This window comes from Equus asinus, chromosome 4 (genome assembly GCF_041296235.1).
Source record: "Equus asinus isolate D_3611 breed Donkey chromosome 4, EquAss-T2T_v2, whole genome shotgun sequence".
Taxonomy (NCBI): domain Eukaryota; kingdom Metazoa; phylum Chordata; class Mammalia; order Perissodactyla; family Equidae; genus Equus; species Equus asinus.
This window is the reverse complement of record NC_091793.1, coordinates 108301391-108317591: the sequence shown is the minus strand read 5'-3', so window position 1 is coordinate 108317591 and position 16201 is coordinate 108301391. Positions and strand designations below refer to the sequence as shown.

Below are 16201 nucleotides of genomic sequence, written 5' to 3'. Positions count from 1 at the left end.
ACAGAATCCAACATGATTTCCAAACCCTGACGTCAGTTAGCAACTTGATGTTCCCAGGCAGCACAGCTCTCCCATGTCAACCGAAATTCCACCCAAAGCTATTTCCTCTTCCAAGGTAGTAAAGCTGTAACCACAAAATCTCTACAGCTGTTCTTTCTGCATTTCTTCCCCTAGATAAGTAAATTTGAAAACTATAACAGTAGGGTGGCAAAATAAGTAGTTTCTACCACATTTATTTATTCCAGCTGAGAATTCTTCATACTTAGAAAGCCTAGAGTATGAAGCTCATCCTTTAAATCTATTCAAATGGCCTCTGGGCCAGGTAGTCTTATTAAGTAAAAAATAAGTGTAGTTACTAAAGGAGAAAAGACAAGAAGTAAAAAGAATATTCCCTCTAGAAAAATATGATATTGGGAAGTAACCACTATTTATAATAGAATCTGCCACAGGCATAGAATATCTTATAACTCACACTTTAAAAATAACATATTTGCAGGGCTCGCCCTGTGGCCAAGTGGTTAAGTTTGCATGCTCCACTTTAGCAGCCCGGGGCTTGCTCTTTTGGATCCTGGGTATAGACTTACACACCATTCATCAAACCATGCTGTGACAGCATCCCACATAGAAGACTAGAATGACTTACAACTGGGATATACAACTATGCACTGGGGCTTTGGGGAGAAAAAAGAAAAAAATAATAAAAAAAAAGTATTTGCAATTTTCACATCAATATTTAAAGGAAAATCTACTAGAGTAAGGCATGCCACTTGGCACATGCCCTATTTTGAAAAAAATTTTTGTACTAAAGATAACATTGATATCACTTTAAAGGTTAATACTATAAAATAATTTCCCATTTTCTGCCAAACCACTATTGCTAGTATGTGCATAAATATGAGAAGAAAAGTCTTCATAAGACTTGAATTTAAGCAGCCTAACTTGTTAGTGGTGCCATTAGACACTGAAATAACCAGGAAGAAAACTATGGCAGCCTCAAAGAGTTACTTTCATAGATAAAGGTGCCTCAGTTTATGCAGGAATAGCAAAGCAGCAGTAAGGGAAACACAATCTATGAAAGGAACTGAATTTTCCACCAGCAGTTGCTGTTGCCCTGTTAATAACTATGCAAGACACTAAAATATAATTTCTACTGGTGAAGACTACAGTGATAACACACATTGCAACAACTTATTTTTTCAAGTTGTGTAATGTGGAAACTCTAACTTCGTTCAAAGCATCAGATGGATTTTATAGGGCTCCAAATGTCCATAAGTAATAAATAACCAACTAGAGTGGTGAGAGGACGTAGCAACATGTTTCACTGGAAAAACAAATTATTTCCCAAAAGTATTTTCGGTATATGCGTAAAGATTATTTACTATAAAGATCAGACTGAAAATATTTTTGTAAGTCAAAGAAAAATGCACAAGTAATTCCTAGGAAGCCTGTTTAGATGTTTAAAACATTACTACTATCACACATAAAAAATAATATATACGCTTACAGTTACTTAAGAATTAGAGAAAGTAACTGGACGGACCCTACCTTTTTCAGGAACCGCACTCCATAGGTAAATACATAAAGGTAAAACGAAAATCTCCACCTGTAGAAGGTCAAAAAAATTTCTATGACATTCAGTTTATATATGTCACAGCATATTCTAAAATACGCGAGTAAAAAAAGTCCATTAAATTTGCCCCCCAAACCCCCACCACAACCAGAGATTAAACTTAATAAGTAATTTCAGTACCAGCTGAACACATACACTCATGTGCATGGTTGACTGCAAATATTTTAAATATTAATAATTATATTCATAACAAATTTTCTTTTACTCAGTTACTGTATTTGCCCATCTGCTCATCTTCTCTTTCTCCAACATGTGAATTCCCTCTTGTTACTTGCTCATGAGGAAATATATTTCAACAATACAAAGGTACATAAGATAGTTTTGAATTCTTCATCTGATTCAGATATTAAGTAAATAACCTGACTGAAGTTCATATTTGGTTTAAAAATAAAAGTCAATATTTTTAAAATCAGGTGAGTTTTTTTCTTTGTCTTTTAAGAAATAGTTATCAACGTATTTATGGATATTGCTAAAGGAACCCATTAGGAATCTAAATCATCCATTAGCTGTACAACTGTTAATGACAATCTTATATGACTCCACACTGTATGTCTAGCTGTTGAATTTTCATTTTTTTAATGAGAAAAATTTTCAGTTCCCTTTCAATTTTAAATGATTGAATGTTTAGGTCTTATAAAATATGACTTTATTTACATGAAGACTTTATATAAATTATATATCACATATATATAGTTACTACAAAAAAAAACCTCTTACCCTAGTACTCAATTCCCAATTTTATTTCTTATATTTTCTGGGTGTTAATAGCTGCGCCTTTAAAAGCTGGCTAGATTTCACTAAATAGGATTCCTGTGGTTACGTTGTTAGTGGCACCATGGGTTATAAATTGTAAAGGAACACAAAGGAGAAAGTGATTAGTCAGCTTCAATCTGTCAGGAGGCAAATTGCTTTTTGTGTTTGCAAGCCATGCAAAAATTTCAAATAAGGTAGAAAAAAAAAGGTTATTTTAGATGATTCCAGTTACAGATAAAATTTTCTGGGAGAAATGACAGCTATCTTCAGCTAAGAAGAAAAGAAAACGGTGGGGTCCTGCCTCCCAGAGCTGAGTAAGACCCAACAGAAGACATAGTGTCCCTCAGAGTTTCATTCCTGGGCTAAGTGACTCTTCAAACATTCTGGAATTTAAGTCAGGACTAACATTTAGAGAAGAGCTTTGAACTTCAGGGTTGAAAATCTTCAACTAATAATTCATAAAACCTGAATTCAGGAGGGAACACTAAAAACGGATGTAAGTAGTCATGATGCAACGAAAGGTTCCAAACAATACAGAAGAGCAATGATTCTAAAATCTCATTCAAAAAGCCCTTTTGTAAATAAAGGTGGCTCACTTCTTGCAGTATCAAAATCAAGGACTTAATTTTAACCCTATTTCTATTATCAATTTTTGGTGGTTGTGGGTGAGAGTCTCTGTGTTCCTTTCTGTTTGGATGTACAAATTCTAGATCAGAAGTTAAGACCAGGGACAGCTTCAAGGGTATATAACTAACTCATGCAGCCACCTAGGGTCCCGTGCTTGGTTTAATGCTTTGCTGTCACTACCTTGAAATTTTTCATAATTGTTGAACAAGGGGCTCCATATTTTATCTTGTATTGGGCCCTGCTGGTTCTGATTAAGACACATAGATTCTCCTAACTTTGGGCAAATCTATTAATGTCCCTTGACCTCAGTTCCATCTCTGTAAGGGGACAATGGGTTTATATTATACTGCCCACTCCCTATTGTATTAAACCAACCTACTTCATGGATTTGCAGATTATTTTTCTGACCCCTGAAGGCAACTGAATTTGCAACTCCTGGTTTAATGATTTATAACAGCTGTTTCAGCTCTAAGACCCTTTTGTTAGTAGGCAATGATCAGGCAGCTTTTACGTATAATAAAAATTTTATGGAGGTCATTGGAATTCCTACAATCACTTATGTATCTACTTTTTATTTCATAACAAAATGACCCAATTTTCATAAGACAGAGGTTCTATTGCAGGAACATCAATGTCTCCATCATTTAAATAACAACTTGTGATGAATATTTACAAGGCAGAGTTTATTTCCACAAAATACGTGCATGAAGTAAAAATTTCAAGTATTTTGCCACATGCACAAATTACTGTTTTAATTTGTGTAGTTTCATACAAGTTACAGTTTTAAATGGTGTCCAGCTACCAGCCCCTGATATAGCCTCTCCCAACTTTCCACTAAAATATCTACAAAAAGAGGGATAAGTAAATGCATGCAACCACAAAAAGGAAGAAATGACCTTCAAGCTATTTTAAGAATCAGAGAAGAAGTTTTATGGCAGAAAAAAAGAATAAAATTAGATTTAAAAATGTAATTAGAGGGGCCAGCCCAGTGATATAGTCATTAAGTTCACATGCTCCGCTTTGGCAGCCCAGGGTTTGTGAGTTCAGATCCTGGGCATGGTCCTACACACATGCTCATCATGCCATGCTGAGGTGGTGTCCCACATACAAAACAGAGGAGGACTGGCACAGATGTTAGCTCAGGGACAATCTTCCTCACCAAGAAAATATAAATAAATAAAAATTAAATTTTTAAAATGTAATTAGAGGCAATGAGAAACAAGCCATGAGTCTTGAAGGAAGTCAGAAAATCTTTGTATATCTCTCTTTCTCTACTTTCTGCCATTTTGTACAGAAATGCAAAAAATCTGTATCAGTCAGAAAACTAGATAGCTCTCTGTCATGAATGATGCTTTTGAGGCAGCAGAAGAATCTCATTCTAGGGGTTGCTATTCTTATATAATCCCATATATAGAGTGACAGAGAATAAGGCATTGGAGATAGCTGCCTTACATGCCTTCTAGTCCATTGAGAATGGGCCAGAGCCTATAAACATCAACTTGCTAAAAAGTCAGAGACCTTAAAGAGGACTTTTGCTGGCAAACAAGATGACAGAGAGTGGGGCTGATGCACTCTTGCTGGAGCAGATCTAGATGGATATTTCCAATTCAGGAATGAAAATAGATAAATGTCAATACAGGTCTACTAAGAAGTACTGTATAAGTATGGAAAGAGCATGCTAAAGATTCAAAGGAAGAACCATCTCCTAAACATGACGTCCTAGAGGAATCAGAAGTAAATTTTAGAAAAGTACTGGCATTTTTAATACGATACAAGAAGCTATGTTCCCTAAAAACAAAAGTAGAAAGCTATAAATTAATAAAAGACTACTGGCTAAGATAAAAAGAGATTATAGGTAAAGTACAGATGCATTACAAGGATTCTAAAAATGAAGTGACAGAATATTTTATCCACATTAGGGGAGGGAGAAAAATGTAGACACACACTGTGTACAATTAAATCATTGACATGGAAGATAAACCTTCCCATTAGGCTGAAGAAGAGAACCAATAAATGAAAGAAGATCCTAGATCTGGAGGAATCAGAAAAACCAAGTTTAAGTATAGTCTTTTCTGAAACAACACAAGTGAAGAATGGAAATAGAAGTAATAATCAAAGACACAATTGAAAAAAAAATCTGAACTGAAAAAAAGAAGGCTAAATTATATTCCAAACATATATCAATTAAAAGCCACATTCTGTCAAAAATTTTGGATCTTAGGGTTAAAATTAAAAAGAAAAGCAAAAGTCCTTCAGTATCCAGACATGAAAACAAAAACAAGTCAACACACAAATCAAATGAAAATAAGACACCATCAAAGGAGCAAATGTCCAGTTGGTCTTAAATTTCTCCTCTATATTACTAAATTACAGAAGAAAGAGAAGACTCTATCAAAGAAAACCATTGCCAGCCAAACTGCCTTTCATTTGTAAAGGAATATGAAAAATAGTCTCACATATTTGAAGACTCTGAAAATACATTACTCATTAACCCTTACCAAAATATTAGGTCAATTCCAACCTACCAGAAACAAATAAAAATTAAGAATTCGAAAAGCACTTTAGAATAAAAGGACTATGGTTAGCAACATAAATAATTACGCTAAATTTCATTACCCAATTAAATGCTATTATCCTTTTGGGACAATTTAATATAAAACACTTAACAACCATAACCAAAGAATGAGTCCTCAGATTATATTAATGAAAGCAGGGAATGGGGAAGGGAAGCATTAAATTTATTCTTACACAGAAATTTCAAGAGACTGCTGTTATGATAATAAGAGAAATAAAGAATATTTCTTTAAAAACCTAAAGATGACTCCTGGTTAAAGATGGCAAATTGCATGCATGAACTTACCTCGCTGCCTAATTTATAAACATAGCACTAAACAGGCAGAAGACGAATTTTGTTAAAGTATAAACTCGCAAGGATACAGAAAACAGAAGTGAGGACAACCATTCCATTTTGGAGCCTGGTTAGCAGAACCAGGACCTGGATCCTAAGCTGTCTGTGGAGGATGCTCAGAGGCACCACGGAATCCCAGAAAGGCTCCAGATGAAAAATAGACTCTCCAAGGTAGGAACCTCTATTGGAAACAGAGGCCTGGGGATTAGCTTGCCCAAGGCAACACTGTTGCTAAGTGGCAAAACCAGGTCACAAACCTAGTACAGAGCCGACTCTAAAGCCCTGTCTCAAATTAGAGCATATGTCTTTGCCTAGAGAAGTCAATGTGTTCCACTACATTTGTTGGGACATGGAAACCTTTTATATCCATCAAACCTGAAAGTTAGAATTGAAAGCTAGTTAAAACTACCACCCACTGAATCTGGTTTATTGTCCTTATACAACAAGGCTGAAAGGGCTCTTTGTTCAAACCAAGACTAATAAAATGTGCCATAAAAGCAGGGAATCAGAGCGTCGAGGTCTTGTATCTTGCTGCCAGGTGTCACCCAAATGGCACCAGGATCCTAATCTACAGAGGAGGCAGAAACAGGGAAAAAACATTCATAGCAGCCCCGTGAGCTTAACTCAGTAGAACATCTTAGAGAGAGAAGGGCAGGCACATGGGGCCGTTATATTTACAACATTTCTGGAATACCTCCTCTGTGCCAAGAGCTGTTCTGAGCACTTTACAGGTAGGAAGTCATTGAGTGAATCTATTCCACACAAGGCAGGTACTATTTGCATCAACTGTAGTTTTTTTCAGATGAGGAAATAAGCATGGAGTCGTTTAATAACTTGCCAAAGGTCACATAGCTAGTAAGGGAGACAGCCAGGATTGGAAACTAGGCAGTTTGGCTCCAGCATCCAGCCTTGACCATTACCCTATGCTGCCTCTTCATGATTTTATACACCTGAAAACTGAAGACAATATATCCAGCTGAAATGGTGTTTCTAATGGAGGGAACATTAACGGACACCACATCATGAGAATAGGCTCTATCCGGAAAGTGCCTGCTTGCAAAGCCAGAGATAGGGAAGGACTGCATGGGTGCTTTTTTCAATACCAGGGAAGATAAAATAACACTGAGCTTGTCAACTGCAGCCAACAGTAATTACCCAGGGGTCCTTTCTCCATCTTACCCACTCCTCCTCTCTATCTGCTGAAACACTATCCCTCCTTTGGGATTTGTGTCAAATGCTAGTTATTCCATGCAGCCACCTTTTCTGAATGCTGCAACATTGAAAGCATTGTAATTCTCTGAGGGTGTGTTCCTTACCTCCTCACCTCATCTTTGATTACAGTCACAAACCTCTGACTTGCTTGTGAATTCCAAGTGGGTAAGACTGAGTCTTCTTTATCTTTGTATTTCTGACAGCAAACACAGTATTTGATAAGGAATTGCTCCTAAATTGACATCCAAATTTTTACCAAAGGTATGCGTGCTCCTTTCATTTATTTACTTTTAAGTTTATTTTAACCAAAATAGTCTTTAGTCAAATAATCTTATCAACTATTTCCAGAAACTGTGCAAAATATGAATAAGAAAGAGGAAAGACATGCCATATACTGCTAATGAAACTTTTAAATAATCAATATAGTAGGAATTTGGAATCAAAGAGAGTCAATCTGGAATGGTCTAAATAGTGAAAAACACTGTTATTGAGCCCAAAACTAGGATACATTGTTAGAGAACAAAATATCCTATATAGTTCCTTTGATTCTGAATGAATTTATTAATTTTGAGACATTTCTCATTTTGGCTGTTCATCATCTAAGCTAAAATAAAAAGATTAATTCATTTCTTATCAAATACATGAAGAGGAGTAGGGCTTATATCTTTTCTTTTATAAAATTTAACATTTAATATAAATCACGCCACTATACATTATAAATTATTACAAATGAAGTGAAACTATGGAGTTTAGATAAATTAGTAGAATTTATTTTGAAATAAATTAGTATAGACTTTATTATATTGAAACTTTAAAATATCTTTTTTTTTCTTTTTTTGAGGAAAATTGTCCCTGAGCTAACATCTGTGCCCATCTTCCTCTGCTTTACATGTGGGACGCCTGCCACAGCATGGCTTGACAAGCAGTGTGTAGGTCTGTGCCCAGGATCTGAACTGGCAAACTATGTGCTGCTGAAGCAGAGCATGTGAACTTAACCACTACTCCACCGGGACAGCCCCATGTCTTTTTTTTTTTTTTTTTTTGGTGGGGAAGATTGGCCGTGAGCTAACATCTGTGCCAATCTTCCTCTATTTTATATGTGGGACACTGCCTCAGCATGACTTGACGAGAGGTGTGTAGGTACAAGTCTGGGATTCGAACCCATGAACCCAGGGCCGCAGAAGAGGAGCATGCCAACTTAATCACTATGCCATTGGGCCGGCCCCTATAAATCTTTTAACCTCTAAGAACAAAGTAGCTTAAATTCCTACTTTTCTACTAAAAACTCAGAGCTGATGACTTTCATAAGATGGGAGCAAAGCTACAGTATGAACATATTACACTCATATTTTATCACTTCTTCAGTCATGTACAACTGGACTTATAAAAACCTTTCAAAAGGATTTCTGTGTTATATCTGATGTACTCACTTCCACAGGGTTTGAAGTGAAGTAATTGTGGTTTCAAGCTTGATAGCAACAGTTATTGTTATGAAGTGAACAGTACTTCTACTTACTAGGTTTTCTTTGAGGATCACCTATGTATTTTGATAAAACGATGATAGCTGGCATGTCTTGAGTACTGACTTCATGCTGGGAGCATCATAAGACGTCTGTGTGTATTAAGTCATTTACATCTTATGAGATCCATGTGAGGTAGATGCTACTGTCATGCCCATCTTACAGATAAGGAAAGGAAATTTAGGGAACTTGCCTAAAAACATACTTAGCAAGTAGTGAATTCAGGACTCAGATCCAGGAAATCTGATTCTAGAGACCACATTCCTTACTACTAAATACTGCCTCTTAATTTTAACACAAAAATGAAAACATTTCTTATTGTGAATAACATTACTCCACAGCTTTTTCTCCTATCACATTAAACAAAATCAGTGGAATTAGTCTTGACAGATGCCGTCTCCTCCACTTCAGCTCCTCTTCTATGCTAAGGCAGGAGGGCAAATAGGATTTTCTCTCTCTCTCTTTCCCCGCAACATGTAAAGCGCATACAAAGTGAAACGACTTAGCTCGAGTCCTGGTTAGAGCTGGTGTCATGAATGTATGCTGCTCACCCTAGCAGTAAAACAGCCCACTGAAGGCAAGGATTTGGTCTTATGGGTGTTTTATTGTAACATTAGTATATTTCCATGCACGTAAGTCAGAGGTATCCATCCTCCAGTTTTTATTTCCTCAAACTCGAGGTTGTTCTTAAAGCTAGGTACCGAGGCCTAGAAATCCATCCACATGTCCGTTCCACAGATGAAAACATTGGGTCCAGAAAATTGTGTGACTTCCCTACATTTGCAGGTAGCTTGGTGAAAGAAAAAAAGTCTCCCTATTTTTCACATCAGATCTCCTTTGTCTACCTCTTATGGCCCCATGGCCTTAAAATCGAGACTGGAAATAGATAAATACACCATAAGTTTCAGAAAATAGTTGGCAGATGCTTGATATACTGCCTATTCTCTGAGGAGGCAGTATGTCTATTAGTGTATAGACATCAAATTTCGCAAATTAAACCAACACCTAAACTTTTTACAAAGCCACAGGTTTCAGACTTCTATTTGTTTGTTTGGGTGGTTGGTGAACTGGTTAGATTTTTGGTTTGTAGAATAAAATAAGGCCCTTCAATTATTTTGCATTTAGTAAGTTTAGCAAAGCCACCAGACATCATTGAATTATATTAATGATGGACACATATTTCTTGCTGTTCCACAAGATTTTAGCCAAAATATCTCCCTCCAAAGATTAGTTTTCTTTATATTTAGGAGGCAGTATTTCAAAGTGAGGGATAGAGCTGAAGTCTTAGCCAGCTAACTGATAGGTTTCATCTGAGAATATTTTTTAAAAGATGTAACATGCATTTTAGGTCAATATTCTCCTTTTCAAGTTGTTACTGGGACATTAAGTTTATTACTTGAGTACAATAGAGATGCTCATCAACTAGAGAGAAAGCAAATTGACTCTAGTTTGAAAAGCATCCCATATATCTTAAAGAATGAAATAAAGGTGAGATTAAAGATTCCTTTTTTGGAAACTCCGATACACAATCTAAATCCCCAAGATAGCTCTCAAACCTTCATTAGTTTAGGAGTACAAAGAGATACTCTAGCTAGGGGGAAAGATGTGACTCATCTCGTGGACCAATTATGCAGACTTGAGTTTTAGCCTCCAAGCAAACATTCCCTGAAATTATTTCTACCTCCATCAATAATTAACTCTGTGACTCCAAATAGTTTTCCTCATTTGCTCAAGGCTCAGCTGTTTCTCTCTTTGAGAAGCGACAGGCTTATCAAAGCAAAGTCACTGAAGTTGGAGGGAAGTCAAACCTGTTCACTTTTCATTCTCGGGTCAAACACGATCTTACCTGATTTGAGCAGAACAGTCTTTCACTAAAGCATTGATTCAAAAAATAGATTAAGCACCTATGTAAGCTTTGGTAACATGCAAAACAATGCTATATATTTCATGAACATATATGTTCATATACATATACACACATACACACATATGTAGCGTCAAAATAAAGGAGGAAATATAAACAGCAAATTCAGGAAAAAGATTACCTCTAGAGGTAAAGAACAGAGAAGGGGTACATAAGGAACTTCAGCTGCTTCTGCAGTATTTTAGTTCTTGAAAACAGGATTAGATAGAGCCAAGTGGGTCTTTGTTATATAAGTCACTGTATTTCAAAATATTTCATTATACAAAAGATAGTGTGAATAAGAATTATGCTCACTAAAAACATATTAAATGACTTGTTCTTTATGCCATCACCCTAAGCATCCTTTTCTAAGCATCATAACTAATTTCACTCTTTTCCCCTCACTATATTCATGCTTTTAGGGCTAAAATTGCCATCGGAAGTGTTTCAGATATTGAATGCATTTTATACTTAGTTCTAAATCTATCATGCGCAGTTTCTTAGATTTAACTACTTTGATTTGGATTTTTTCATGCTTTGTTCATAGGTTCTATCACCAATTAAATTATTTTGATTCTCTCTTCATTTCTTTATTGCGATCCATCCTTTTCTCACCAGGTTGACTTCCCCTGTCAAGCACCCAACAAAGTAGAATTCAGCATCACTGGTATTTGTCCCTTTACATCAGTCTTTCCAACACCAGTCCCAGTCCCCTACAATCTACTCAAAATATATCTGCCAAAAATCAATGTTCCCAGTAACACTTCTGTTAGGTCATTCTGCCTACAAAATATCTCTCATTAATCCTAGAATTCCCTTGCATATAGACCAAACTTAAAATTGTGAGCTTAAAGTCCATTTATATTTAAGTTTGAATGGCCATGATTTGTGGAAATCAGACAAAGATAAATGAGCGTTCTCCAACTAACACTTGTCTAGGTAAGGATAAAGAAAGGAATAACACCAAGACTGCTCCCCTGTTAATAAATTTAGTACATGACTTTGGAGCATGCACTTGCAAATATCACAGTTTTAAGTGTGTGGTTAAGGTAAAAGCAGCCAAATATATATTATTATCTAGAGTCAAACTAATATTATGTGTCCCTTGAACAGCAAGTGCTTTCATAGTCTCTATGTAATTTTTTTTCTTATCTGAAAGCAGATGGAAGACAAAGAGTCATTTGTTCAGCACTGATGCCATAATGGCATGGGAAAGAAGAAAATGCGAACTAATCGTACTTAGGTTTTCAAAATGTATGTCCTTTTGAGTTTAAGGAAGAAATTAATTTGCCCGTTTCTATTGCCCTGTTTGGTGTCACTTTTGTGCCACAGGCTCTACTGCATTATCTCGGAGGTGGACATGAGACTGAGCAGCAGACCTGCCACAGGGATTCTGATGGAGACCTTCACCTGTCCCTAAATCCTGCCTATACGTCTAGGATAGAACTTCTTTAGTTTCCACAACTGAAAATGCAGACCAGAATATCTATTTGTCAGAGTTGTTAGGAGAATTCAATAAGAAGGGGAAAAAAGAATTAAAAACAGAGAGAGATGGACTCAAGTTGTCTGTGAAGACTGTATATTTGTAGATTTAGATGTAGATGTGTATATTTATGTACACAGAGATATACATATACATATGTATATTATGTAACTATATGTATATGTATGCGTGTATACACATCCATCTATGTATTTGTGTATGTATGTATGTATAAAAGTAAAATCCATGAATGTCGAGGATCTTCCAATCAGAAACAAATGTAGGCGTGTAGGCTTCTGACTTAATATCTTCTACTTAGGAGGATGATGCTCTTGCTCCTTCCTCTTTTAGAGAAAAGGACATAATCAGACTAACAATCTGTCATCACTGAGGTCTTTTTCAATGTAAGTCAGTCAACTTGCACTCCTGCATAAGAGAATAAGCCATTTCACAAAATCAAACCCTGGTACAACACACACAATGAAATTGATGGCTGACACCATGTGAGTTGCGTGCTGACTGAAAGAGTAACGAGTTGCACACATCAGCTATATTCATACTGCAGTACCTCATATTTTAAATAGCTACAACCCTCTTTTCACTATAAGCGTGGGGACACAGTGAGACGGATCTGCCCCCTTTAAAATAGCATCATAATCTCTTGTACTGGCTAGTCTTACCGGGTATGACATACTCTCTGCCTCTCTTGTCTCTTGCACAGACCTCCCTTGCCCTTCTCTGATGTCCGTGATACCCAGGGTTCCATCCTCAGCCTCCTTTTCATTCCATATGCTCCTTCTAGGTGAACTCACCCACTCCCTGTATGCAGTGCAGCCACTGCCTCTAACTGGCTTCATAACCCTGGATACCCAAACAGTGGACCTCTCTGCCAACATAGGCACCTTTAACTCAAAATTCAAAATCAAACATTTCTTATTTTTCTCCTGGAACTCCACTCTGTTTCTACCTTCCATCTCTGTCAAAGAGATTATTATCCACTCAGTTTCCTATCCTTGACTCCTCCTCCTTCAACTCTTCTCTTCCATCATTCATCAAATCTCAAAGTTCTACCTTGGAAATATTTGTTTCATTTATTCCCTTTGCTCCATCTCCTCAGTCTCTGACCTAGTCCAGCACATCTAGCCTTCAACTTTCTTGCAGAGGTGGGCTAGCCTTCGCTGAGATCCATAGACCGATATTTAAGCCATCATGCCAATTGATTAATTTAATCATGAGAAAGAAAAGTCACACAGTCCAGAATATTTGCTTTCACATGAATGAGAGTTTCTCTTCCTACAGGGAAATCTACACAGAAATCTAGAGTATAACTGGGACACTGATTGCAAAACAGAAACAGAACAAGAGTTGGTGATCTTAAGACGGCCTAAGGCACTTTCACCAAAGAGCGAGTCTTACTCTTCCAGAAGCCAACACTCTTTTTCCCCAGTGCTTTTATATATTCAGCCAACCTGTATCTCAGAATGTCCTCTACAACGGGGAAATTATAATGTCTCTGTGCCCCTACCCTTTCCTTAGCTGGGTGAAGCTCATCAAATGTTGCCCTAGCCAAGCCTAGAATCGCCTCTTTAAGGTGACTTGACAAATCTCATCCCTGATATGTTGATTCTTTTTTTTTAACCTTAACTTAAAACTAAGTTTGAAAATAATAAATAGATAGTTGTCTCCATGTATTGCCTACAAATATCATCTCCCAGGTATCAGGGCTGCCTTCCATCTGCTGAACAGCCCAATCACATTCATGCCTCAGTACTTTGCTCATACCTCTCTCTCCTCCTGGGACTTTTCTTTATCCAACTCAATTTATCATGATCTTTCTAAAGTCTTCTCTGGTCTCCACCTCCCAAGGCAGAAGTGTTTGTACCCATAATATATTGTTCTAATATTAAGATTACTTAAATTATAATTATCCTTTAAGTGACCAGGAACCAGCAGGAATTTGGGCTCTGAGTGAAAGATCTGTGTCTTAGATCCACCCAAGACTAGCACTAGGGAGGCTGTGTTCACATGTCCTGGCCAGTTTCACACAATCTATGTGACCTTGGGCACTCCCTGTGCCTCTATCATCTCATCTATAAAATGAAGGTAACACCTACTTCAAAGGTTTAGAATGAAGATTAAATGAGATGATATTTGTAAAGTACCTGGAGAAGCATTTCAACACATGGCAAGTGTTCAATAACTCTTAACTATCATTACTATTTTATCTAGCAGGTATATGACAGGCACCCAATAAATGATTTCTCAATCAAGTTTTAGGATTAACTGCATGGGCCAGTGCCAACGGCTAGACAAATTACTAAACTAGACTATGACTGTAGGACAGACATTTCATATTAGATTTGAAGAAGACACAAGTGTAGAGGAGATCTTCACTCTACTATAGGGGTTAAGCAGTCGGTCATGTAAATGAGAGACTGTTGCCTCTTTATTAAATTTATGTGTCAGGATCTGGCTGACTTCTTATTTTTCCCTTGTTTGCAGTTTTAAAGTTCTTTAATATTTAATGTTACAAAACCACTTGAGATTGCTACCACACTCAATCTGCACATTGTACAAGCAACTCTGAAAATGTTAAGAGTAAAATTTAGTAGAGCTGGGAAGTGAAAAGTACAGCAGTGAATTTCCATAGCAATGTGGTGTTATAAATAAGAGATGATACGTGGAGAAATCGACCACTGAAGATGTACAGATGAATAAAATGAGTTTATGTTTATTCATGGATTTCTAAACTCCTTTGCATTCAGAAACTTTATAGCCACAAAATTAAATATCTAAACTTCAAGGTCATCGTCTAAAACCTTGAAACCCAAAGCCCCTAAACAAGGAGTTGCAAACTTAAATCTTGTGGGGACCAGGCAGGTTAGGCAAACAAGGAGATGCTTAGGTTTAGCTCTGAGTACTGGGATGAATGATGACTGGTACTCAGTTTCTCTGTTGGTAATGTGTTAGGCAGTACTGGGGGCTGTGGCAAGTCAATACCCCATAGATATAAGGACCAGTCATCTACCAAGAAAACATGCAAACTCAGGTGTTGCCAGCCTTTCCCCATTTTTCAGAGAAAGCTGCAATCTGACATTTTAGATATTTTATATGAACTCTGATTTTTTATAAATGCTGGCAATTAATTCAATTAAAAATAAAACAAAAACACAACTCACAGGCTGGATTCAACTTGGGGTCACTAGTTCACAACTTCTGCTCTAAGCTTTATACTTCTGCATGTGGCAGAGAAGGGTGGGATGTCTTATTCCTAACTCCTACCCTCTAAACTATATGAATAAAGCCAGAATGGGATTCTCTGCCTTCCTTAGGAATGGAATTTTCATGGGTAAAATTTCACCCTCATTTTCTGATAGCCTAATGAATTCTTGTTTAGTTCTCAGAAAATGTCTACCCAACAAAAAAGGAGAGATGTCAAATCAAAGAAATTCTATTTGTAATTATGCCAACAAACAGACAGCCCTTCATTAAGGAAGATATATTGAGGATTTCCTAAATTTCAAGACATATTACTAGATACTGGGAATATAAATATGAATAAGTCATGGTCTCTCCCTCAAGGAGCTGACAATCTACAAAGCTGTTTGTCGATGGGCTAGAGTTGCAAATATAAGGAAGTCTTACCTATTCTAAGAACTCATTCACATCCTCTGTCCATACTACCAGATTGTAACAATATCCAGACAGTAACTATCTCAAGGTCATCATGCCCTAGAGCCACCAGGGAAAAGTGCCTGGAGAACTCAGTCTTTCCACACCAGATCTGGTAACCTTGTTAAGATGGAGATGGCATCACACTCGGTCCCTTCTCTGGGTGAGCTGGGGTGAGGGAGTAGTGGGAGAGAGGTGTAGTGGAGGACTAGGCAGAATATAAACCTAAGAGAAAGTTCCACTGGGCCCAGTAGTTTCCCCAATGTCCAAATCCTCTGAAGTCTTTAGCAGTAACACAGAGTAGAAATAAATGATTAGGGGATCAGTGGCTGCAATATAAGGGGACAGGGGGCTGTCATCAAGAGTCTAGAGGTCTCTGCTCAATGTTAATGAAATAGTGGAGAAAGTGCTCATGGGGATGGGAGCTGAGGGTAGCAGGGCCTATTCTGGTACCTTTCTAAACCAGAAAAGGACTTGGGGCTAAAGGATTCTT

At 37.1% G+C, this 16201-nt stretch overlaps 1 protein-coding gene across 2 annotated transcripts in view; it reads right to left on the bottom strand.

Moving 5' to 3' along the window:
• The window catches only part of CERS6 (ceramide synthase 6), a 302891-nt gene that overhangs the window by 132246 nt on the left and 154444 nt on the right, over positions 1 to 16201 (bottom strand). For both annotated transcript variants that reach the window (XM_014860459.3, XM_014860451.3), the window contains exon 4: positions 1546 to 1603. In XM_014860459.3, coding sequence (XP_014715945.1) covers positions 1546 to 1603 — 58 coding nt within the window. The remainder of the gene's footprint in view (positions 1 to 1545; positions 1604 to 16201) is intronic.